Source organism: Nestor notabilis, unplaced genomic scaffold (assembly GCF_000696875.1).
Source record: "Nestor notabilis isolate BGI_N333 unplaced genomic scaffold, ASM69687v1 scaffold1948, whole genome shotgun sequence".
Taxonomy (NCBI): domain Eukaryota; kingdom Metazoa; phylum Chordata; class Aves; order Psittaciformes; family Psittacidae; genus Nestor; species Nestor notabilis.
The window spans coordinates 52,663-79,300 of record NW_009940494.1 but is presented as its reverse complement, the minus strand read 5'-3'; the positions used below and the strand labels follow the sequence as shown (position 1 = coordinate 79,300).

The 26,638-nt window shown below is 43.4% G+C and overlaps 2 protein-coding genes across 2 annotated transcripts in view; one reads left to right on the top strand and one right to left on the bottom strand.

Moving 5' to 3' along the window:
- MAN1A2 (mannosidase, alpha, class 1A, member 2) overlaps positions 1–13,054 on the top strand; it is a 114,281-nt gene extending 101,227 nt beyond the window's left edge. Inside the window, exons 12-14 of the mRNA XM_010020372.1 lie at positions 3,027–3,108; positions 10,547–10,582; positions 13,034–13,054. Of these exons, the coding sequence (XP_010018674.1) occupies positions 3,027–3,108; positions 10,547–10,582; positions 13,034–13,054 (139 nt within the window). The remainder of the gene's footprint in view (positions 1–3,026; positions 3,109–10,546; positions 10,583–13,033) is intronic.
- A 4,608-nt stretch (positions 13,055–17,662) lies between these two features.
- On the bottom strand, positions 17,663–26,299 carry LOC104410259 (3 beta-hydroxysteroid dehydrogenase/Delta 5-->4-isomerase-like). Its single transcript, XM_010020371.1, has 4 exons — positions 26,267–26,299; positions 25,710–25,932; positions 22,446–22,610; positions 17,663–18,634 (listed from the first exon to the last, which is right to left on the bottom strand). Exons 2-4 carry the CDS (start codon positions 25,861–25,863, stop codon positions 17,820–17,822), a joined length of 1,134 nt encoding a protein of 377 aa, XP_010018673.1. The 5' UTR covers positions 25,864–25,932; positions 26,267–26,299; the 3' UTR covers positions 17,663–17,819.
- Positions 26,300–26,638: the final 339 nt, after the last annotated feature.

Genomic DNA, 26,638 nt, shown 5'->3' with positions numbered 1-26,638 from the left:
ATCTCTAACAAAAACCAGCAATCAAGAGCACTCTTGTCACATGGTTGTGATCGCTCTGGTGTTTTGCCTGTAAAGCAATGACTTCTAATGTGTGACAATTTTCCCCACACCCAAGTTATATCAGTACATTTAGTTATATAGTTCTGGCATTGAAATCTGCCAGGATTCCTGTATTACCTCCCAGAAATCCTGTGACTGGTCTACTTCTGGAAGAAAAGTGTCTGAGATTGCTATATTCCCTACCCTTCATTTTTTTCCTTCTGCATAACAGCTAGGAGAATGTTTTAACTGGGTAAATCCATAGGCAGAAGCCACTGCTGGCAGTGTGATTGAGGCCAGAGCTGCTATTAGGAGTTGTTGCCTCTGCTTACCTATCTATATCACTTTATGCCAACGTGTGATGGAAGGCATGATACATCCCTTTGTCAGCAACAAAGATGCATTAAGGTGCCCTTTCTGTCTTTACAATACAGTTATATGACAAAGAAACAGTTGTAACCACTTCGCGGTCTAGTGCATCATGCAGGCTTGCAGAATAAACAGGGTTTCCATACAGAGTTTACAGTATTGGCAGTCTTAAATGTTCCTGTTTTAGCTGTAGCTGATGTACATGAAGATTGATTTTGGGTATTGGGAGCTCAAAATGCAGCAGGGAGAAAGCAAGTCCTGAAAGCAGCAGTACTGGTATCTGCTTCAGGCAACCATAATGCGTTTCACTGGCAAGAAGGGACTCTGAGTTCGTCACATATAAAGGAAGAGTCTGGCTATTCTGTTCTTCCATCTCCTTACCGAATTCCTCTCCATGGTCAGAATCCTTTGTTACCCCATGTTATCGTTATAAAAAGAAAGCCACTGCTACTTCCTTTGTTGTCTTCTTTAATTCTATTTCACTTACTCTTTCAAGTTCATCTTCTGGAGGCGAAAAGCTGTACTCCCACAGAGAGAGGCAGCAGTTTCAAATGGGTCCAGTCAGAGAAGCAATACCTCCTCGGGAGCTGATCTGATGTGATAGATCTGCCAAAAAAAGTTAAATTGGAGAATGAAATCTCCTCCTAAGGGACTTCTGTGGTGACAAGGCTGACCTTTGAAGTATCACCAGAATCCTGTCTGCATCTTAAATAATCACAAGGAGATCTGAAAGTTCACTGATACATCACTCAGATGTATTGTAGTGAAAGCATTGTAGAAAAAGACAGTTCTAGGGAAGAACTCAGAATTTTTTATTGACTTTTGGTTTGGATCATTTCCTACTTGTGGAACAAAACAAAGTTTTATCAGAGAGCTGGGTATTAGATGTTTGATGTTCATGCAATTGGCATAGCCAAACCAAAAACTGATATCACCTTGAGATAAAATAGAGAACATAAGGTCAGGATAGTTCAGATGGCTATGAAAATAAAGATAGAAGGGTTGGGTGTGATGCCATAAGGAAAATGAAAATGTCCCTCAGAAGAGGGCATAAAATGTCTGTTGTGGAATGCCTAGTGTGATCTTTTCTGCTGTGGTAAATTCTGCATCTTCATTTCCCTCAAATTCCAAATTGATACCTCTCCCAAACATGCTCTGTTGGTGCTTGGATACTTTGGCTCATCATAAATACTTGGCAAATGGTGAGAATTTGGGCAGTAGGAGTGGCAAGAAGGTAGTTATTGAGTGGGAAGGAGCAAGACATAGAAATAGGTTGCTAAGTTATTCAAAGGAAAAGTGTGAATCAAGCTAGGAAGGTGAATTTGAATAAGGTGAAACATTGCTGCTGTGGTGAGAAAGAGTTTGGAGAGCTGCAGAGGGAGAAAGCAAGGTAGGAGTAAGGAGGAAAGAAAAGGAATGAGGCTTTAAAGACAAATGAAAAATGTAGAGAAATAGACTAGACATGCCGGACAAAACTGAATCATCTCAACTAGAAATTTTCATCTCTAAGCAGTTAAGTGGGGAGGAAGGAAAGGAGAAGAAGCGCTTCACTCACTGGGTTGTTCTGCGGATACAACTGGTAAATAAAGGCCACAGGAGAATGATCAAGAAGTGACACATGACTGCAGACAGTAGACACTATGAGTGCCTGACTGAGAGAGAGCAAAGTAAGAGCATCCTCAGCAGAGCAAGGGCAGAACCACGTGTGTGCATATTCTGAACGTGACAGAGCTCACTAATGGGAATGACACCCTTTCCTGGTCACATGCTGCAAGACCTGTCATTTTCTGGATGGCAGGAAAGCAAGCTACAGTGGGAGCTGAGAAATCCTGTGCACCCATGGTCTTACACTTGCACAGTCAGGTTTTCTGCAACAGGACAAATAAATGCCTTTTGAAATCTAGCAGTTGAGTTTGGAAGCCTTGACAAAGATCCCTTCCACCAGTATCTTCTACGAAGTATGGCACAGCCACATCAAAAGGGTGTATTAAGAAAAAAGAACCAAGAAATGCTCTTCATCCATGTATATCCAGAAACCTTAATCTTGTTCCGTGCTTCATTTACTCTGCATTGCTTTATAATGTACATTTATGAATCCCCTCTGCACAATATATTGGCCCATTTCCTCCCACCAGAAGCTGAACCAGCTTCCATCGTGGCATTGACAAGTCACATACCTGGCTTCTCTTGTGCTTCCTTGAAATCTTTGATTTGGAAGAAATCATTTCCAAGTGGGTTTACTCTATTAAGAAGACTTTTTCATCAGCTTAATCTCCGCTCCCCTGTCCCCCAGATCCTTGTGCTTGGTGTCCTGATGTGTGTTTTACATTGCAAGCCTTCAGTAGGAGTCTTGACAAATAGAAGTTACTTGGAAAGATTAAAATGCTGCCTTTATAACAACTTTTCATTGAAGGGCTTGATCACAATAAAAATGACTCTTCAGATTGTTACAATGGGGAACGTTGTGTAGGTGTTATACAAAGATTGAAAGCAAGTAACTTGTTTATAGCTTTAGCTGCTGACTGGTGGGGCCTGAAGCTGCTGTGTTGCTGTTGCCCCTGCTTTTCTATTGCTCTGCTTTAATACCCACCATTTTTCCTTTCTCTCCTAATATCTAGGTATTTGTATCTGCTGTTCTCCAATGATGACCTTCTACCATTAGACAACTGGGTTTTTAACACAGAAGCTCATCCTCTGCCTGTTTTACATTTAGCCAACACCACACTATCAGGAAACCCTGCATATCGATAAAAACAGCTCTGTGAAGAGGAAGAGAGACTGTTTTCAGCTCTGTTTTGTTTACATGGACCACTTGAGACTTTTAAGCAGGAGAGGAGACAGACGCTTGATAAAACTAGACCTCTTGAGTCAAGCACGTACTGGTGTGAGAAATGAAGCTCTTCAACATATAGATAAGTTAAAAGTTCTGTTTTATACATGACCAAAACACATTAGTGTGGTATTTGCAGGACAGAGACTTCATGCGCTTTGAACCTTAGCAAGACATGGAATCTGTTGTTTAATAGAAGCACAGCAGCATAAGGAAGAAGAGGCTTTCCCGTCCATGGAGAGGAACTTGCTGCTGCTGCTGTTCTGAACAAGGAACACACACGAGTCACCTCTTCAGATGAGGTGACTTCCAAATACCTAGATTTTCTTTTTTATTTTTTTATTTGTTTGAGGATGGCATGAACAAAGCAACAACAAAAGCAACATCACTGCACCAGCAGCAGCAGGATTTGAATTGCTTTCTGTACCTCTCTGAATTTCCTAAGGAGCATCTGTTTGTCCAGACTGGCAGCCATTCTCAGGGCCTCTAAGCTATTAAAACTAACATTTAAACTGTAAAAACTATTGCCTCCTCATTTTCCCCTTTTCAAAATAATGCTGAAAGATCTGTGTTGTATGCTTACATCCAAAAAAAACCCATTTAGTAAGCATTTGGTTTGTAGCTCACTGTCAACAACATGGGCTTCGTTTGTTTGGCAAGCTACAGTCAGAATCTGGAGCAAATCACAGGGGTAGGAAGGAACCTGAGTTTCCCTTCCTCACAAATCATGTCACATGTTAAAAACCATTCTCCTATTAGTCCTGTTCTTTTAGCTAAAAGAACTATCATGATTTCTGTAGGTGGCTACAATAGATGGCACTTAAAAATGCTCTCTCCCCTTGAGTTAAGCAGCAGGAGTTTGTTGCTTTATATTTTTCTAAACAATCTAGATTTTTCCTAAAAGTTAAATTTCATTAGTTGGGTACTATTGACAGAACCTTCTTTGCAGGTTTGTGTATGACAGAAGCCCAAAGCTGACTTCAATTTAATTTACAAAAATCCTTTTCTTCTTGATGCTCCAGTACCAAGTCAACGTGATCTTCTTTGCAAACATCTCTGACATAGGACTGGAAAAAGAAATTGAAATCTCTTTTTCCATTAGTTTGTGAGAAATGAGATGCTGTTACCTGCATGGGGTTTTTTTCCAAGGGCTCCTGGGCTGGCCTGTGCATCACTTACATGGAGTCTGCTTCAGTCTTCACTTAGTTGCTAAAAGAAATTTTAGTCTTTTCAGGTATCTCAATCTCTCTCTTTTTTTTTTTTTCTTTTTAACTGTTTTTCCAGAATCCTTACAGCTCAAATTATTCTTTCTATTTCCCTTTATAGCACTCAAATCCTTTTGCCACGATGACTGACCGCTTTGCTGAAAAGGAGCTGTGAGGTGCTCCTTTCCTTCCTATTTAGTGCACAGGTTGAGTCTTTAAAAGATCTTGATTGTGTTTCCATGCTGAGGTGAATGGTAGAACTCTTCAGTGAGCTACAGCAGGACAGCATCAGATAGAAAGGGAGTGAGTGCTATTTGTTCCCTTCAAAAGATGTTTTTATATGAAGTTTTATATAGAAAAGCTTTTCTATCATACCTGACTGTACATTATAGTAGAATGTCCCCCATAAAATTTTCCTTCACTCGTCTCTGACACTAACTTAGACATAGAAATCGTGATCTAAGAAAAAATGCTATCAGATGCTTTTTTTCCAGACAGTTGCTTTAGTTTCAGAGGAGGAAGACACAGACCTTGGAAAAAACTCCAGTCTCCATGTTTTTACCTTAATACCAGTTGCTTAGTTACTCTAAGTTGAAGCAGTAGCTTAAAAATAATTGAAGAACCAAGAAAGGAATTGATTTTATAGTAAATAATACTGAATCAAGTAATTGTTTATCTAAAATCAGAAGTCACCTATTAAATGGATTCTTCTTAGTAGTCTCATATTAACTTAATTTTCTAATTGGTATTCAGTGGCTTACTGAAGAGCTGGTCATTTTCCGTTTCCCAAAGTTCAGATAGGTTGTGTTTTCAAATTGAGTTTTTCCCATCCTATGAGAACTGTTACTAGTTTAAAACTGCACTTGATTTCCTTGTTCTCCTCAACTTCTCCAGGTACAAAGGAGAAAGAGGAAAAGCAGATTCTTCTGTTTAAAAAAAGAAATACCAAAAAAAAGCACTTTCCACTCCATAACACCCATTCCCATACATCTCCCGATGAATGCACATGTAGAATGGCTGCCAGTCTGTTCAGAGGAAGCGCAAAAGACAGAATTCTGGAGTCCCAGAAACAGCAAACTTCTTATTGCTGCTCCTCTAGCCCCCTCTCATAAACTAAAGAGCGACCCTTCAAATTCATTCGTCCAGGAATCTCAGTGGGTTTAACTCAGCGCCACAAGAATGCTTGCATTGAGGACTTAAGCCATTTCATGTTATTGGATGGTATTTTTCTCAGATATACAGCACTGCTGTTTCTTCTTCATGCAGACAAGCAGCAGGTACCAAATAAAGAACAGTTGTTTCCCATTTTGCAGTTACCCCAATGGCTGTCACTTTTTGTTACAATATCTATCACTTTTTAAAACACGAACTACCATTTTCCTCCAGAAGCTACTGATGTGCATAGTCTATCAAAAATAATGAATTTTAAGGACTAATTACTGTGTCATTCATGAATCTCATCCTGAGATTTCCCTAGAGCAAGCTGAGTTTGGAGGTAATGGGTTCTGGGCGATGTGTGTGCATAATAACCAAGCACTATGGATATTGAAGCCTCTGACGTGCCCTTGTCCTGAGTCCTTCACAGAGAAGTAGGTTCTGGTGCACAAAATGGTTTTACAACCCAAAGCTTTGTTTCCCCTCTGGGTACAGAAGGTACAGTAGAATATTGCCATTTCATTCTGTTGCTGCTGTCTTACTTTCATGAAGATAGAGTGTAAATTTAAGCACAAAATGACTTTTTAGTCCTAGTTGTTTCCAAGTCTTGCACTGTATTCTCTAACAAAACAATCCTCCTTTTCTTTAAGTAGCTTTCCCATTTTTCCGATGTCTACAATACCCTCTCCCCTTACAGGATGAAATAACGAACAGAAAATCATGTATGTTTTTGGCACACTGGATTTGGGCAAGAGCCTGGAAATCCCAGAATTGTCTATTTCCTGTTTGCATGCAGTCAAAACAAGGATGTTCAGTTCTTTTCCTAATCCAAGCCTCAAGCTTGCCTGTTGTCAGGATCTGCAGTAAACTTTTTCCTAACACTTACAGCTTGAGTTTTCAAAGAAGCCAGATTTCTGCAGCTTCCACTGACCACCCTGGAGCTGTGTCCCCTGCAGTCAAGAAGTCAGCTTCTTAGCTTTGTCCTCTAAACAAAACCAAAACCCCTGAATATGTGGGGTGTTCATTTTGCTGCACAATGCAGTCCTTAAAAATGGAATGTTCAAGAAAAGTTTGGAAAATACTAAGTACCCTGGAATAAAGGGAAAAAACGGTAGTTCTCTGTGCCAGTCACAGCTCTGAGGCTTCTTTAGCTCCCTACTTCAAATTTGTGGATCACTGTCTTCTACCTCCCAATCACGTATTCCCACCCAGTGTTTTACAAGATTCGAATGTTGAGTGTCTGGGTTCTGAAAAGTGAGAATAATTACACACTCCCTGTAATACCATCCTTTAAGGTTAATGGTCTACCCTATGCTAACTTACATCTAAGCAAAGCCCTGCTGGGCTGTCTTTCATGTCCATGTTTTTAAGGGGAAAATAAGGAACAGGCTTCTTGTTACCAGAGCAATATGAAAGCGAGCTCTTGATCCACACTGTAGATCGGAGATCTGTTCACCCTGATAAGACATCCCTCTTCCACTCCTTGAATGTTGAGAAACAGTCTTCTGACTCTAGAGTTTGAGTTGCCATCCAGAGAGGAAACCCAAGCTCTTTTGCAGGTTGTGTGCATACAAGTGTAGCAGAGATGATAAGCACTAGCTGCTTTGGCTCTCAGCCCCTTCTAACAAACTGCTCTGGAATTGCCCAGGAAAGTTGGGAACCATCAAAGTCAAAAGAGACAGCCTGACTTGTTATGGTGAATTGTTGCCTTTAGTCCTAATCGCTTGGTGGAGGTTGGATTTGAATTCTGCCTTTATTCTTGCTTTGTCTAAAACTTACCAGATTATTTTTCGTCCAAAATAATGAAAGGGCAAAAGTCTACCTTCTGATGTGGAAACCACCTGCCTCTGACCTGGAATCCTGCATATGTACTTTTTACAGATTAAAAATAATATTGTATATAAAAAAAAGATTGAATAAAGAATGTCTTTAAGTGAAAAAGGTGCCTTTGTGTCCTTTGCCTCCAATAGCAACCTCCTGTAGCATTGGGCTGTGAAGCTGACCTGATATCATAGGCTTGGTGGTGCTGCAGCTTTTCTTTCCCCTGCAGCTCTCCTAGGGACTTTGTTAAACATGTATCAAGTCTCCCTATTGCAAAATTAAACCCATGTACCCTGGCTTGCTTTTAACAGGTTGCTGTAGTGCTCATGTTTCTCTCGACAGCAGGTTGAGGTTGTTTCTATGTGCTGTTGTGAAAGCCACCAATTCCCACAAACAAATCTACCCTTTTGTTAAATTTGTGCGTAAGTGGCTAAAAAGTTCAAAGATTCTAAATGGGGCAGGCAGAAAAGATGTTACTAAATGAACTTCATTCTCATAAGACACCGGGTTAAAACTCCAGCTTTTCTTGATACTAAATTGCCCAATAATGAATTTGGCAATTAATTCTGGCCATCCACTTCTCTGCCCTCTGCGAAAAGGAAGAAGTTCATAATTGTTTAATGTTGTTCACAGGGAAATTGCTATGAGGAAATGGCTTTGGATAAGCCTATTTTCCTTCTTGCACCTTTTGCTGCTATAGCTCTCCATTTTGCAGAGCAGCGAGTGAATAACCTGATTTGCTTTCTGATTCGCATTAGCTGTAGATAATGCTTACTGCCTGACATCACCCATACTGCTCACATGCAGTAGCTTGTTTCCGTGCCATGCCACAACTGCCATCCTGTCCTGTTTCAGTGCTTTGTATCTGATCATAGAATCATCTTGGTTGGAAAAGACCTTTAAGCTCATCAAGTCCAACCATTCCCCAGCACTGCCAAGTCCACCACTAACCCATGTCACCAAGGGCCTCATCTGTCACCCTTTTGGTGATGCTCAGACTTCCCAGGGGGCTTCTGCCTCAGGACGCAACAAGCTCCTTCAGAGTTACTTCATAAGAGAAAATCACTTCCGAAGTGCTGTAATTCAGTGCAGGACATAACACCAGGTGCACACCTGCCCTCCTGGTGTGCTATCCATCTCCAGATCCAGTTACGCCTTCAGCTTTCCACACAAGCGTTGCGTGTTCCTGATGCACCCCGTGTCCTACCACCGTGCCACTGGCAATGCAGCGTCTTTTGCATCCGTTGATCTTCCCGTGGTGTGCTCAGCCCTTAAGCCACCTGCTGAAATTCACTTCTTGTAGCAAAGCATGTGTCTATGTAGCAATGCTGTGTCTATCAGTGACATTCTGTTTCAGCCACTGAGCCCTAATGCACAAAACCTCGCCTCCTGGTCTAGTACTACCAAGTGCTCTCTCTTTCTGTATAACATTTTGACCAATGCCGAAGGCTGTCCTCACTGTTCTTCAAATGGGATCCTGTCCTTTGTGGTTGCACTGCATTGTCTCTGCCTCTTTCAACAGTTAAGTAAGTGCTTCATCCCTCTACTTCTGCCTCTTCTGAAACACACCTTTTTTGCATGTCCTCTATCCAAGGATACGTAGAGAATATCCTCAAATATCCTCTTTTATTTCTCCTTTGGCACTCTGTCTACATGTCACCCACCCCCACCCCCCTTCCTTCCTCTGTAGATTCTGATAGTGTGTGCTCCTTCCTGGAGACCATGTGCCTTTCCTCTGCATGTTAATTAGCTTTATTTTAAAATCCTAAAATTAATCCTTAATGGGCTATTTTTAGCTTTCATCTTGTAGCTCTGGGAGTTGGCTTCTCTCCGTGCAAAGCCATGGGCATTCTGTGGGCTTTGGAAAGGAAACATTCCTCTTTTAGTGCCAGTTCACATGTAGATGAGGTTGTGTGCTTGCCTGGATTTTCAGGTACTTGAATCAAGGAAAAGGAGGTCCCTTCCTGTCCCACATTCCAGAGCTCCTATGGAAGCTCTGTGTGTAGGGCTGAATTTACAAAAGCCCTTTTCCTAGTTCTGTTACCTCTTTCTAGTACGGGTCAAGTGTAAAATGCCATTGGATCAGAAAAAGAAAACTTTTCTTATCTATATGGATGGGAGCAATTGGTTCGCGTTTGCTATGCTGGTTGAGTAGAATAGAATATAAATTAATAGAAAATCACCAAAATACTTGCTGTGAGGTTTTTTAACATGGTTGTCTGATGAACTTTCACCACTGGACTTGCTGTGGCTGAATCAGAAAGAGATTACATTATGTCGAAACTTGGTGCTATCAACATACACCACCAGTGTCTTTTATCTGAAGATTTGTTATTGAACAAAAAATGAGGAACAAGGAATATGATACTAAAATAGAATAATGGTACAGACCACAAATAGTTCTTTGTGCAAGGATTCTTGCACAGCAAAATAAGTAAAGATCATCAGTACCTTCAGAGACAGAATCTATGAAGATACCATCTGTTGCATGCACTTAGATTCTATTTTGCCCATACTTGCAAATGGCTTATACTTGCATATGACTCATCTTGTCCTTTATTTGGGTACATATCCCGTTATTACTTGAGGTGCTTTATGAGTTATTTTTACACTCATTTATGTTTACATCAAGGGGTTTCCCTGACAGGTCACTGGGATTTTTGCAAGCGTCCTCTTAGATCTGCATTGACACAGTTACGAATGTTTAAACTTTAGCCAAGCAAGTAATTTCAAAGAACCCATACGTTATTGGTGTAAGTATGCTCAAATCATAGAACTAGTGTTACTTGGGCAACCATTCCTATCAAACTAATCCTATAGTCTGCTAAAACCTTATGCCAAACTTCTGTAACCTCAGATGCTGTAATCTGACTTGTATCACAGCAAAGTTAGCTTTTTGGGTTCTCTTTAGATATGTTTCAACCAAAGTGGAAATTTCCCCCAGGAAAAAAGCTCCCCCAAATCTTTGCATAGCCACCAGTCATCAGGCTTTCCTCTGAAGCAGACTTTGATGAGTTCAGCAACAACGGGAAAATTTACTGCCACATCCAGGAGACATAGAATTAGAATAGTTAGGGTTGGAAAGGACCTTAAGGTCATCTAGTTCCAACCCCCCTGCCATGAGCAGGGACACCACACACTAAACTATGTCGCCCAAGGCTCTGTCCAACCTGGCCTTGAACACTGCCAGGAGTGGAGCATTCACAACTTCCTTGGGCAACCCACTCCAGTGCCTCACCACCCTCACTGTGAAGAACTTCTTCCTTAGATCTAATCTAAACCTCACCTGTTTAAGTATAAACCCATTACCCCTCGTCCTACCACTACAGTCCCTAATGAAGAGTCCCTCCCCAACATCCTTATAGGCCCCCTTCAGATACTGGAAGGCTGCTCTGAGGTCTTCACGCAGCCTTCTCTTCTCCAGGCTGAACAGCCCCAACTTTCTCAGCCTGTCTTCATACGGGAGGTGCTCCAGTCCTCTTATCTTCCTCGTGGTCCTCCTCTGGACTTGCTCCAACAGCTCCATGTCCTTTTTATGTTGAGGACACCAGAACTGGACACAATACTCCAAGTGAGGTCTCACAAGAGCAGAGTAGAGGGGCAGGATCACCTCCTTTGACCTGCTGGTCGTGCTTCTTTTGATGCAGCCCAGGATACGTTTGGTTTCTGGGCTGCAAGCGCACACTGCCTGCTCATGTCAAGCTTCTCATCAATCACCACCCCCAAGTCCTTCTCCGCAGGGCTCCTGTAGCTGTGCCTGGGGTTGTGCCAACCCAGGTGTAGGACCTTGCACTTGTCTTGGTTAAACTTCATAGGGTTGGCATCGGACCACCTCACAAGCGTGTCAAGGTCCCTCTGGATGGCATCCCTTCCCTCCAGCGTATCAACCGAGCCACACAGCTTGGTGTCGTCGGCAAACTTGCTGAGGGCGCACTCAATCCCACTGAACATGTCCCCTACAAAGATATTGAACAACACAGGTCCCAACACCGATCCCTGAGGGACACCACTCATTACTGGTCTCCAACTGGACATTGAGCTATTTACTGCAACTCTTTGCATGCAGCCATCCAGCCGGTTCTTTATCCACTGAGTGGTCCATCCATCAAATTGATGTCTCTCCAATTTAGAGACAAGGAGGTCATGTGGGACAGTGTTCAACGCTTTGCACAAGTTCAGGTAGATGCCGTCAACTGCCTTGCCCCTATCCATCAGTTCTGTAGCCCCACCATAGAAAGCCACCAAATTGGTCAGGCAGCATTTCCCCTTAGTGAAACCATGTTGGTTGACACCAACCACCTTGTCATTTTTCATGTGTCTTAGCATGCTTTCCAGGAGAAACTGCTCCAAGATTTTGCAGGCACAGAGGTGAGACTGACTGGTCTATAGTTCCTTGGGGCTTCCACCTTCCCCTTCTTGAAAATGGGGGTTATATTTCCCTTCTTCCAGTCATCAGGAACTTCACCTGACTGCCATGATTTTTCAAATATGATGGACAGTGGCCGAGCAACTTCATTTGCCAGCTCCTTCAGGATCCACAGATGGATTTTAACAGGTCCCATGGACTTGTGCACGTTCAGGTTCTTAAGAGGGTCTCAAACCTGATCCTCTCCTACAGTGGGCCTAAGGTCTTCATTCTCACAGTCCCTGCGTTTGCCTTCCAAGACTTGGGTGGTGTGGTCTGAGCTTTAATAATACACAGATGCTGCTTTTCCAGGTGTGCAGTCTAAGTAAACCTTTCTACATACTGCCTCTGATTTCCTCCAGATCCTGCTCATGCTATTTCTTAATAGAGCAGAAGTCTATGAGGAAAACAGTAACTCCTCGACAGAGCACAGTGCATAGCCCTGGAGATGTTCTCACTGAACAGGTTATGTTCAGTGCCAGATGCTTGTCAGCTGCATCAGAGAAATGCTCTGCCCACATCTGTATTTCACCCCTGCAGCAGAAACTTCTTTGCTAGCTTGAGCTGTCAGTAAAAGGCCACTGATGTGGCTGTACTCCAGTGCTGGTACCAGTTTGGTCACCTCTCTCTTGGCTGATGTGTTCAAGGCACATCCAGGCTAGTCTGCCCAAAATTCGAAAGCGACAATTTGGTTTCAGTCATGGTATCAGACTAACTTCCAAAATGGTGAACATGAGGTTCAAATGTCAGACACTCATCATCTGCCTCCCAAATGCTGAACCTCCTCTGCCCACCTCTGTGTGTGTAACACCTACTGCAGCTGCCTGACCAGGAAGTGCCAAGTACACTTCAGGAGCCAGCAAGGCTCAGCAGACCCAGCTGAGCACAGGGGACACAGCTGCATGTCCTGAACTGATCAACACAAATGATGGTAGCAAGTTTGTGATGTGGGATGTGAACTGTGACCGTGAGAAGTATTATTCCTGAATGGGGGCAAACACACCTCATGGGAGGGCCCAGTAACCTCTGCTTGACAACACTCATTTTTCAAAACCTCTGAGTCAGGCTGCAGGAATCCTGAGAGTGCTTCTAAATAACATGTTTGAGGATCTTTTTCCATTTCTTCAGTTGTTTTGGGGGTTTTATCTTGAGCCTTTGGGTCCCTCATAGTTTAGTATTTCCAAGTTCTTCCCTTCCCTTTTCTTTCAGAATGATGAGAAACACTCTTAGAAGGAAAAAGGAAAAGAAAAAGAAAACTTGGCACATCTCCTGATCTGTCAGAGGCTCCAGCCTCATGATGTGTTCAAGGGTGTCCAGCCTCATGAAATGATCAAGGGTGGGCACTGTGGCATTAAGCTTGCCCTGAGCACTGCTACAGATACTAAAGGGTGGGCAACTTGCCTTTTGGAAAGCAAACCTTTTTTAACTTCAATCTGATTCAGACACAGATTTTCATTCCCCAGACAGAGCAGGCAATTTCTCCTATCGACTGCTCTGCTCCAAATGCGATTGGCAACATCCTGTTTTTAGTGAGATGGCTCGCAGCAACCAAGTACAAAACACAACGCTGAATACCATGATGTCCCAGTACAATGTTCTGTGATGTAAATGTGAACCCCAAGATTATTGTAGGGTTATTGCACTGATCTTTGTACAGGTAGGTTTATTTTTCCACTCCAAAGTGAATAATGAACGGGATTCATACACTTGACCTTAACTCTATCACCTGTAGTTCTTCCACCACTCACTGCAGGAGTGCTGGAGGGACAAGTGAAGGGAGAAACTTGGCATCACAGCTACACATGGCATCACTCCCACTTGAGCGATCTTTAGAGGAAGAACAAGAGATCTTTTCTTGAAATAGATGCATCACATCAGGCATCTGTTTCAAGCTACACTGAAATTTTGACTTGTAAGAGGGGTTGCAAAGCACACAAGAATGTTAGCAGGAGGGGAGGGAGGATGAACACTTGCATGGATGCTGAACATGATATATCAGACTTAATCCTTTGGCTCTGTTTGTTTGAATCTACTGTACTCGGTAGCAGGCAGCCTGCAGCAACCTTGCACTGTGTTACATGTGATAAAAGTGCAGGTTCTGTGAACACAGAAACTCAGCAGCCAGAATATTCAATCGGGCTTCACAGAGCAAGGGGAAACTATCACTTAAGATACCATCTTGTGTTAGTAAGAGGCATAGACCGGCAGAACCACAAACCTAAACTGCACAAAGCAAGCATCACTCCTGTCGCCTAGCTGATCATAAACTCCTTCCTTTCCAAGCAAATGATGCCACCGAGGAGTAAGCACTAGGTTCAGATCTCACTGACCAGTGTGCCCTAGTCCAGGAGCTGCAGGAAGGGGACACGTAAGAAACAATTCACCCACCCAGCAGTCTGTCCATGACATTCCTTGTGAACAGGTGACAAGATCAGTGTGCGGGCCTGGTCCTTACACTGGAATGTCACCCACATCTGCCCAGTGGCCACTTCCTACCTGCCTTTCCGCTACAGCAGGAAGCTTTGCCCTTGGTGCCTCTGCCCCCAGCAGCCTGGGCCCTGATGTCCAGCACGGCTTTCGGAGCACATCTTCCTGCCTCCTACCCCAGCAAGGAGATGCTGGCAGTGCATCCACATAACAGCCAGGGTTTGTGTCTTGCAGTGGGACCTGGTCGCTTTGTAGCCTATCACAGTCTATCACAGTGCTTATGACAAAGGGTGATCAAGCTCCTGTGGTGACATTTTCTTATTTCCCTTCCCTCATTTATAGCGCACCATGAACAGAGAGTTCCAAGTAAATGAGATCATCGTAACAGTAACAACTTTCTCTCTGTAAATATATCACAAGTAAATTTAGGAGGTCTGAGGAAAAATCCACCTCAACAACTTCTTCGAGGCTATAGATGCTATAGGAGGCAAGCACTCTGGATACAGGAGAAAAACCTTCTATGTGTGCTCAGTGTGGGAAGTGCTTCCAAACCAAGACAAGCACTGTAAACTTCACCTGAAATAGGCAGCGGGACAGTATTCCCCTTGGGTCTATGAGCATCGGTGCCTTGCCTTAAAGAAAAATCAATTATAAGTTCTATGGTGTGATTGAATGAAGGAAGAAACCACCAAGGAGAGGTGAGGTCCTCTGTCACAGTAAGTGTGGGTTGCTGATGAGGTATGAGGAGGGTGGCAGCGTAGGGACAGAAGTGGGAATGAGCTTTCTGTAAGCAGGAATAGCTTGTCATGGAGACTGAAGGAAGGGATGTGGTAGCAAGAAATAGGGAGGAAGTTCAGCAGAAGAGAAATTTGGTGCTTAGAAATCTGATTGTTGGGGACACAGCCCTTGGGTATATGTAAACATCCCACTGTCCTACTGAGAAGGCAGAAATGACAAAGTAAGCTCTGGCAATGGGAGCCTGTATTCATGAAATGGGTCACTTACTGAACTGCAGAAGAAGAGTTGTCTTATATTCACTCTGGCACCGTCTGTAAGTATTTTAGGAGATCTGTTAAACCTGGGCAAAGATGTCCCAGTTTTCTGGTTTGTGTTGTAGTATTCTAGCTCTCTGATGTATTAAGTGCCTTCCCCTATTAAGTACTACTCTGCTTCTGTTGTTCTTCGCATTCCTTTCCTGCTCTATTTCCATGTGCCCAGATTGTCCTTTCTACTCCTACTTTGGTGACAGAGCAGCCATGGCTGCACCCATCTTTACACTGGACTGTAAAATGAAATAGCGCTAGCCTAGAAAAATAACGGGTGTTACTGTGTTAAACACCTTCTTTGTGCTTTTCTAAGCAGAGTTTGATAACCACCTTCAGAAGTATTTTGTCTTACACAAAAGAGAAAGAACCTTATTCCACCCTGGAGACAATGGAGAGAACCATGTATATGTAAGTATACGGAGCTGATCAGCAGCTTTATGAGCAGCACTCAGAGGTCTGTGGGTTTTACATACTTGGGAATCTTTCGGAGGCTTATGGCCAGCTCAGAGCCTTCTGCCTAGGAAGAGAGTGAAAGCAGGCAACGGGAAGGGAGCAGAGTATGAATGGTGGTGACTGGAGGGACAAAGACTGCAAAGGAAGCCAGAAGGGGCTGGAAATGGAAACAGAAATGGAGGGAACCAGAGGGGAACCAAATATGTACAGAGGGGGATGGAAAGGAGCCATCTGGTGAGAAAAAAGCCAACAATGCAGGGGACTGGAAGGGAAAAGAATGTGAATGGTGAGGCTCAAGGGGAGAAGACATGAACAGATGGGCTGTAGCTAAACAGATCTGTCACCAGAGAGGTCTAGACAGAATGAGAACATGAAGGGAGAGGGAAAGCACCAATGTAGGGAGCAGGAGAGGAAGAGAGCTCCCATCAGAGGGCAGTGGGGTATAGGGTTAGAGCAGGGGGGCTAGACCCTGGAGGTTTGAGTTCTGGTGGTGTGCAGGCAGGGGGCAAAGGGGCTAGGTATGGGCCTCCTTCAGGATGGGATAGATCCGTGTGCTCACTAATAAAGAAGGAAATCTGATGGAAGTGTTCAGCATACTGTTTGCTCGGTGGAGCAGGGTAGAGGCTTTGACATGGTTATCTCTGAAAGGATGGCATTCAAAGTATTAGTTTGCTAAGTGTTTACACAGTCATCAGTGGGAGCCTGGAAAAGTTACTTCTGTTTGCCCAAAGTATGAGCAGAAGTTCTGGTGGCTGGTATTCTTCTGCTTCAGATCTCACATACTTCACCCAACATGTTAGTAAAGAAAAAGGTGGTATTTGCTCCGGGAGTATCTAATGTCCAGGGCACTGAATAATTGAACACAGATTTTAAGCTGCCAACATCTCTGGAAATGTGATTTATTTACACTAGTACTCAGTCAGATAAAATGTTTCTGTGACACCATCCTGAACAGAACAGAGAAATTCCCACCTTTCAGAGCTGTTCTCAGCAAGTGAGCTGTATGTTTAAGAAGCAAACAGTGGATCACATCTATTTATTCAGACAGGTTCTACATTTTTGGTCTGAAACTCAAGTCACACGTTCTGCAGAAACTCATGTGCCGTCAGAAAAGCACAGGGACAACACAGGTGCAGCTATCAGCTGAAATTAGCCTTTGTTCCCAGCTGAAACCCAGAAATACCATGATTTTTTGCTTTCAGCACTGTTTATTTTTCTTCAGAGTTCACAAATGCCATGACTCTGCAAGAGAAACCCTTCAGAGACCAAGCTGTTGTCTTGCAGTACTTTTCTCCTATTCATCTTGTCAAAGCTGTTGTTCTGCTGGGCAGCCAGCAGATCTGTTGCAGTATTGGAATTGCTAACTAGGAAAATGAAAATGGATGAGGAAGCCCTCATCTGACAAAATCTTGCCCTTGTCTCCTTCCATACACCATACTAACTAAACCTATGTCTCACTTACTTTGTACTTTCAGCCTTGCCATGCTTACAGGGCCCAGATTTGCTCTCAAGTTTGACTGTCAGGTGAATGGCACATGAAACTGGACAATGCTTTTGAAAAAGTGAGCAAGATTTGTAACAGCTTTTGCAATATGGTGGCTTCTACCCCCTCTGTGTTTGGTAAGGCTGGCAAGAGCTGAGTGCTTAGTAGTATATGTTTGTAGTATATATTTGTAAATATATAGCTAAGTGGTATATATTTATAAAGTGTAATTGTAGTTCTAGGATAAATAGTGCTTTACAAAAGCCTTTAAGGTGGCATGGAGTGATAAGAAGGGCTAATATGTTCACACCATAGGCTGTGTGAGTCATACTAAAACAATGTCTTCATGCTTCACAAGATCTAGAAGTGGATGTGGCCTGTGCAGTAAAATCACTCTGGTCAGCCTGTACTCAGTAAACAAATAAGAGATTCACTTCTATTTACTGTAGGTTGGGAGTGGGGATGAGGGGGCTGATACAATAAGTCTCCATTTAAACACTTTGAGTTATTTGCTGCTGCTGTTCACCCAGCTCTCCTCTGGCTCAAGGCTCTACTTGTTTAGCCAGGTCTCAGCTCCTCCTAAGACTTAGGCAGCTTTGCTTTTCAAGTACAGCCTTCTCTGTGGGACCATGGAGGCAATCCACTGACCAGTGCTCTGCTTCGCCTCTTCCCATGTGTAGCGGGGCACATAGCCAAAATCATTACGTGCTTTTCTATAAGAGAAGGTGAATGGGGTGTTCAGTAGAGTGACCAGGTGACGATTGGTGGAGGGGATGTATCTGACAAAGGGACGGAGCAAGAAGCTCACAATCTCCAGCAGCAGTGAGAAGTAATACAGCATTGTTAGAGGCATGGGGAGCTGGGGCTCAATCCCAAACCCCAGGTCTCTGGTCAGCTCGTAATTCAGATCTGCATAGCTCATATGAGGAGTGTCATCCGAGATGTAGTAGAACTGCCCCCTGATGTGCTTGGCTTTCTGTGGGTCTTGCAGGGCTCTGGCTGCCTGCACGTGTGCCCAGGCAATGTTTCCCACATACACGGGGTTCACCAGAGCCTCCTTCCTGGAGAAGCGCAGGTAGACGTTTCTGTTCAACAGACATTTATCTAGATGACCTAGAAGAAATGGGCATCCTTCTCCAAAGATGTACATGGATCTCAGGGCACAAGTCATCAGTGTGCCACCATCTTTTAGCACCTGGCCATCTGCTTTCAGCACAGAATCCTCTGCCAGTCTCTTACTCTGGGCATAAGGAAATTTTGACATACTCTCATAAGCTGTATCTTCATCGCCATTGAAAATTGGGTCACCTTTGCAGTTGGGGCCTGTCACTTCAATGGTACTAGTATATATGAAGTGCTGGATGTTATAGCGGACACATGCCTCCAGCAGTAGCTGTGTACCTTCAAAAGAGAAACATGCAAGTCAATCTAGAGCCCCCCAAGCTGGAAAAAGTGAGTTTTAGATCAGAAACAGCATCCCTGGCCTGAGCATGGCTAGATATCCCCTCTCTAGAGCTGGAAGAATTCTGTCCTAAACTGAGCAAGTTCAGTGAAGCTGAATCTGCTCTGAATCTGTATTTAAGTGGTATCAGTGCACTTGCCAGTGTTAAACAAGGATGAACACTTGGTCTGAATTGCATGTTGTGGGGGATTTTTATGCCAAGAGTCCAATTTCACTGTTGCTTACGTTAGCATGGATACTGTCCACAAATCCAGGGGCTTGTGCCTGTTGATTGGATTGACTTGGCTTAAGGCAGAGAACTTTCAGAAGTCGCCCCCATCCATCCAGGATGCTGAAGCCCCTGTTTCCCAGGCTTGTGGATGTTCTTGGATGGTTTGCTAAGCATTAACTGAGAATTTATGTGGGACCTGCAGATTTGTTCCAAAATCAGCTTCGCCCAGTGCAAGTCTATCCACTATTCAATTGGCTTCAATGCAGGGCTTGAAGAGAGAGATCTTATGGACAATGCAAAATACCATGCAATCTAAGAGCATAAAGTGCAGTGAGCAAAGTGATGCTTGTGTATGTGTGCCTCCTTTTTCAGCATATTCTAGCTTTTATTTGCAATAGTACAGGATTTCTTGCTTTTAAAATCCTATCACAATGCTTTCATCAAGGGGAGTAGAGGTAAACTGGCAAGTCCAGGGTCTTTCAAATAGCCAAGAGGGTAAAGCTAGGAAAGAACATTCAAGGGGGATATAAATACTTTAATCATTTGTGCTGGTTTAATTGCAAGTAGGCTCTTCTCTTTTACTTCTGAGCTTTGAGGCACAAATTGCCTTATTTGTTGTGCATGGTGTAATGAGAGAGATTATATGTGAAAGGCCAGTGACTTGAGAACAGAAGATACAGTTTAAAGACATTTCAAAATGTTTTTGGGAAGGAACATTAAACCAAAATGACTGATATGATATCACAAGGGTGTGGCCTATTATCTAAGGGATAAAATCAAACACTAGCAGTGAGGCATAGAAATGATCTAACAAGTCTGCTCAGTCTGTTATGACAACTCAAGGCAGAACAATGCAGACCAGGCTAGCATTGCTAAAGAGAATATAACGAATAAAAGTGGTTCAGAGGACCAAGGAATATTGGCAGCAAAACATGGACCCATTAAGGAGTGAAAAATGCAAAGAATTATTGAACTGAATATTGTTAAGGCACCAAAATTCCTTTTTCTAAGCCTGAACGAGAAAAAGAAAGAAGTTTAAGAAACACTAAATAAGTGCAAGAAAAAAAAGGTTACACAGCCAGGAATAAAAAGTGAGTTCATGCAAGGAACTATGTTTAGGTGACACACAAGCCAGGCTCATCTGGAACATTAATTGACAAAATATATTATTTTAAAAACTAATAGCTCAATTCTTGCCGTCAATGCTGCTTGAGGGCATGTAATAAAGTGCAGAAGGACTAGATAAAATCAAATGAAGCAAACATAAAGTTATCTTGACAGCTTGTATCTGTTCAAGATCAAATTCACCCAAATAAAATGTGTTTTATTTGCAAAACAAAGTTGTATGTAAGAAATGAAAATAGGAATTTGGGCATCTTTCACATATTCACACGTAATGAAGTAAATCTGCCATGGAGCAGGTCTCCAAGTGTTGCTTGCACGCAACGCACTTCTGGCTGGAGTTCTGATTCACACAGGGTACTTTTGTTTGGATTATATTCAATTATTTTCTCAATTCCCTTCCAACCTAAAAATGTACTCGTGTTCTAAAAAGCTTTTTTGCACTGAGGCCTCACATGTGTGGTGTGTGAGGCAGAGGAAAGCCCTGCATCACAGCGAGATGCACTTGTTTGCTTCTGTTCTAGGTTGTGAACATTGACAGGTGATTTCTTGATACATTTAATTTATAAAAGTTCTGTTTTCTGGGACAACCAAAACTTTCTTCTTGCAAGTCTATGTAAGCCAAGACATAGCATCTTGGCTGGTCAGAAAGCCAGAACATCAGAATGGAAATAGAAGCAAACAGGGAAGAGGACAGCAGTATTTACTGACTGATCTTAGGCTCACTTGGCTCTAGGACCAGGTCTGGTGTGTGCTTTCATTCTACCAAATGTTATCAGCTAACCCTCACTGGCCCAGCGGGCTTTACTTCACCCCAGGCACACGGTTTGGGGAGATCTGAAAGGTTTATGAAAACCTAGTTACTTTGTGCTTAAGCCTAAACTGACAAAAGAAATGATGGGACAGACTTAAACTCTCTAGATCTGACTCCAGCTTAGAGCAAGAGAGCTTTCTACTTTAGGGACATTTTAATATTTGTCTAGGTTTATGTTGTAGTTTTTGTTTCCCCCCATAGGTTTAGGCAACACCTGCTGCTGTGAAAGACAGATTGTAGCAGGAGTATGTTCATAAAGAAAGAGTTTTACAACTCCTCTTTCTGAACTACCACCCCAGTATATTTATTTGTCATAGTACCCAATGCACAGGTTTACAGGAACTCGCCCTTCTACTCTTCCCTCCTGGTAGGAAGCTAAGAAGCTGCCCACTGGCCTCTAATTTGTGGTGACAGATGATTTGTGGCTTTGAGCAGAAATGAAAGGGTCTGGAAGCTGAATGTACAGCCAGGCGAAAACAGCCAAAATGCCATCCTACTGTTTTCAAGGTGCATGTAAGAGACAACTCAACTGCAAAGAACACTCACTTGTTATAAATGCTGGTGAGTAGCCAGTATTTGTTAAAGTGGTGCCTATAGGGGTATGTTTCTTATTTTTCTGTGAAGAAGCCCTGTATCAGTGGCAGAGAGGAACAAAGAACCAGGAAAACTACTCACAGAAATAAGAACATCTTCCCCAAACCTTCACCAAGGAGCTGAAGCAGTACAGCCAGGGAGGTCAGTGTGCATGTGGGTTAGGCAGCAGCAGTTCATTGAAAGGCACAGAGGGTTTTGGGATCGCAGGGAGTGAGATGAAGTTGTTCTTTTAGGACATATAAATTTCCTGGTGGCTGATGCCACACTGCCTACGCAAAAGCCTCCCCCTTCGTCTGAGCTGACAAGGAACAGGGGTTCCTTAGTAGAAAGAGAGGTCCCATCACTGAGTGAGAAGTTACTGAAACCCCTCCTTCACACAGCTTTGAGGTTGATGGGGGATATTTAATGATAAGATCAAGGTGGGAGAGCACCTACTCCTCTGAAATGAATTCGTACACACACAGACATAACGGTAAAGGGGAGAAAAAGGAGAAGAGAAGGAAGAAAAAGGATAGGATGCAGAGAGCCACAGGGGGTGGGATGTTAGCCGTGCAAGGTTGCTGTAATTGCAGCCAAAGCCTGCAGTGTTTAGAACAAATGAAAACAGGCAGGATGCTTCATGGGGAGGGAGGGTGGGTAAGAACTGGTTTCTCAGATATGCATTGGGATTTCAGAAGGTTAATTGCTTCCAGAAAGGTCCACTGAGCATGGTATTATGGCTATCCACACTTAAGGCAGACCTGTGCAGATCTCAGGACGGGCATATGTGAGCGCTGACTAGAGTAAATGATCCTGCAGTGGAAGACCAGTGCACACTGGGTGTGTAGAGGTCTAGAGCTCCATGGGGCTGCACATAGGCATGCTTTTCACTCACAGGTGTGGCTGTGCAAGACGCAGAACAACCTGGTTAATCTGGCTCAGAAAACCAGGTTGGGTGCCCCCTTTCCTGAGCAGATGATGATCAGAACACAGTAGACATAGGTCTGGGAAAGGTGCTTCACTCACTTACCTGTCACATTGACTTCCCAGAGCAGCTGCTTCTCTATGAGGCCCAAGGTGTCAATGATGGAAGCCGTGTGGATGACAAGAGAGATGCCCTGGCAGGCGCGGTGCAGGAACATCACATCCCGGATGTCCCCTTCCAGGATTTTCACCTCAGTCTTACCCTGGAACTCTGCAAAGGCAACAGAAAACAAAGCAAAAGACCTTGCAAGCATCCTGAGAAGAGCACTGAAAGGAGTGGATATTTTAAGGCTAGCAAAACAGAAGGCATTTTCCAGTGCTAATTACAGTGCTGTAGAAGTCTATGTTGAATTACCTACCATATTTTTGGAGCCAATATTCACCATGGTTCTTCTTTTTTTGTTGTTGTTTAAAAGAAAACTCTTTCACACTGCTATCAAGGGCTTGGAGCTTCCTTCAGGTGTGACTGTTCTAAAGTTCACAGCTGGGATAGCTTTAGCTGTGCCTGTTCTTCTGACTGAATCTTTTTAAAAGTGATAATCCAAGTATACCAATAAGCCCTGCACTGTATGCTCCTGTCTTCAAGGTGATAAATGATCTCTCTCCACCCACAGCATGTGTGCACAGAGCTGTGTTCACACCTATTTTCTGCCCCTTGACCTTGCGCATATTGCAGCTCTTTTAATACGTTACTTTCAGTTCTGACACATCTTTTTGATGTATCTTGGCCAGGATTTACTGTGCCTCTTCTAAATCCAGCTCTGGCTTCATTTCAGTGTCTGTGCTGTGGGGTCATGCTTAGCATGCACAACTTTCTGGTCCTAATCTAAACTCTCAAGGCTGTTCCCTGAGCTACCTCAGCCCTGACTTGCTTTAACGCCTGCCTTTGAAGCCTTCCCAGTACCCAATGTGTGTGATCCTGGTGGCGCTCTAGATCTCAGAGCCACCATTTCTATAAGTTTCACTGGGCAGAAGCATCCTTTATACAGCCCAGGACTGCACTAACAAAACGAAGGCAGCAGAGGATGGCCTCCTGGAGGCGATGCTGCTCTCCTAGCGGGTCTGGTGGCCTGGCTGCAGCTATGACTTTCTTAGCATGTCCTACAGGAGGTGTTGCCATTACAGCAAGCGCTCTGCCCAGACCCTACTGTGCCTGTGCTGGACGGCTCCCCAGGCAGGAGCAGGGAAGCAGCTGAAGCACAGGTGCGTCCTCTATCTTGTCCTAATGCAGCCAAACGCCCGTTTTAAATGAGAGAAGAACCTGATTCATTTATACAGCTTTTAGCCTCAGCCCTTACTGAAATCATCCTAGTGCTGTGTCAGCTCCAGAGTGGGCAGGATTTCGTCCCATGGCTTTAACAGAGAAGAGAGAAAGCTGCTGAGATCTGGAACTGAGCGGAGAGCTTTTACAGTGTTTATATCCCATGATCTCTATAGCACACTAGAATGTAATCCTGTATTAATTTAACAATTATTCCAAGGCAACAGGCTTGAGGGTCTTTTTTTTTCATCACAGTTGGTCTGAGATATAAAATCTGTGAAACATTTACAAAACTGTTCCTAAATCTAGAGTTACTGCCCGGTACGGTCACTGCCACACGCTCTCTTATGTTCTTTTATTTTACAGAGTGCATTCATTTCCTACGGCTCTGTTTCCAGAAGCTTTACACTGACCTCTACTTGCATGGGTGCAAAAGAGTCAGATTATGGGGCTAGGCTTTTTGCTAAGCACCTGGAGTTAGATTTGCTCTAATAAACATTAATCTTTGTACAGCCCTTAGGTTGATGTTCTCCATGAGTAAGGTTTTGCGGGGTTGCAATAATCCAAAGGACTGCCATACGTAGTTTTCACAATGTAAATGCTCACATGTGGCTCCTTCAGAGTAGCCACTGTGCCTGGGCAGGAGTTGGAAAAATGGAAGCTTCTATATATGCAAACCAAAGCTTTCAGTAAAAATATAAAAGAAATACGTCCCTTTTAAAGCTCATCACAGGCATAGTTGGTATCAGCCATTAGAAATCTGCTGTAGAGCTGCTTTGTGCCTTGATTGGGCTTGCAATTTAAGTTGTGTACAATATGAGGTAGGAAAGCTGCTCCTCCACTCCACTTTTGCCATGCTAAGTACAATACGGGCCTGGTTCACTTTGCCAGCATCAGCTAGTTGTCAGGAATCAGCAGAATGATCTTCTTTTGCTCTGGGGAAGAGGAAAGCTGCAGGTGATCTTGGAAGCAGGGAGAGGAAAGAAGAAATGACTGACAGACAGTGGTTTCAGACTGAAATGAACAGCAGAGAGAAACTTGATTTCCATCTGTGCAAACCATTGCCCAGGGATCAGAACAAACATGTGTGTGTGAGATACAAAATGAATTCAACTCAGGTCTCCATTTCTGCCTACAGTGATTATGAGAAAGTACCCACTGGGAAAGCTGCTTTTACTTCAGCAATGGTTTCTGTGTCCTCTGAGCTGTAAGCAATGCTCCCTGTTTTCTATGGGACCGTTTTTGCTTGGAAATGCAATGATTACTCAATAAGATTCAGTATCCTGTTGTGAGCAGTGTCTGACTCAGCGGCCAGTCCAGTCGGACTATTTGCCCTAGACTGTCTCTTTCTTTTCTATGTGTTGTTTAAAGTTCAGGCAAATAGCAATGGCTGTGGGACTTACCTTAAGTTTCTCAGTGCTGTTTTATAGAGGTCCTAACAGCTGTGGGGTAGGTGGTGGGGAAAGGCATTCCTCATGAGAGGCTTTCACCACCCTGATTAACTGGGTAGTTCATTCAAATGCTCTACTTTGTGTATTCATAGGAGAAAATTACAAACTGCATCCTATTTTCATTTGTAAAGGGTAAAGCAATTTATTTCTTGGCCTAAGAAAGCTACTGGGTGTTCTACTGCTACTCTGCCTTTCTGTTTTGAATGCAGTGATAAAGTCAAATTATTGTCTGCAACTTTGAGCAAAAAGCCAGGAGGAAGATTCCCAGAGCAGGAATTTTCTCACAGCAAAAGTCCTGGAAAAAAGACCCATATTCCTTCTCCTCTACTTTCCTTCTCCTTTGCAGCAGTACCGGGTTAGTAGTGCAAAAACACTCAATGCTCAAGCATCAAACAATCTAAAAATGTCTGTCTCGGAAAAATATTTTATGCCTGATTTCTTTGCTGGTGTGAAAGAAAGGGATAAAGCAAGACTTCCTTGAAATAAAACCTCTATCTGCAAAAACTGGTTTGGATGAGAGGTAAAGACTTCCAAGCTATCCACATGAGACAACAGCACATACACTTGCAAAACATAGTTCTTAGGAGATGGTACTTACTTCCAAATTCCCCGAGGACTTCCTCGCTAAAGGCTTTGTCCAGCAGTCGGATCTCAGCCAGCGCCTCCTTTTCTTCCAGCAGCAAGCGCACAATCCTCTGGCCAAGAAATCCCCCTGCTCCTGTCACCAGACAGCTTACCCCAGCCAGGGACATTGCTCTGGGCTGCTCCTCGGAGGCAAACTGGCTGCGTCTTGAGCTTCCACCAGCCGGTTCCCCTCCTGCCTAAGAAAATGAACACATGGCATCAGCCTCTGGAGTCTTTACAGATCAAAGGCTGTTACCAGAAGGAGAGACTCCTGGAAAACAAACTCTCAACCCTACATTAAACAGCAATTCTTAAAGCATGTCTTACTTTTGCTAGCTACTTCTATTCAGAAGTAGCCTACATGCTTTTCCATGCAAAGAAAAAACTCTTTACAAACTATTACAAATTAAAGAAATCAACAAATCTGAAAATGCCCCACATCGACTTCAATGCCAAACAAACCCCACAAAAGTCTTCTTCAATCCTTGGCTCCAGCTCTCTAGCGCTCAAAAGCCTGTGGGGGAGATTTGCCTGTATTTATATACTGCAGAGCACCACCTTGGTAAGTTTGCTTCCCCTCCCTCTCACATTGCAAACGAATCTGGTGTTTCCACCTCCCCCTCTCAAAGACGAAGGATGCAGCAAGGTCTTGCGTGCCTAGATCCTTGGAGGGTAAACCTCATGCTGATAATTCCCTGTATCTGCATTTACTTGTGTAATACAGCATTAATATGAAGGTAGAGAGCATTACAATTAAAAGTAAATAGCAGGAGTAGCTGTTTATAATGGTTTGAGAAGTGGACTCTGCTGCTGTACTTTTTTGGATACTGGGCTCCCCCATTATAGCATGGGTTTCTTACTTTCTCTATACAAGCTCGAAAGCTAACATCTGAGATTTTGTAT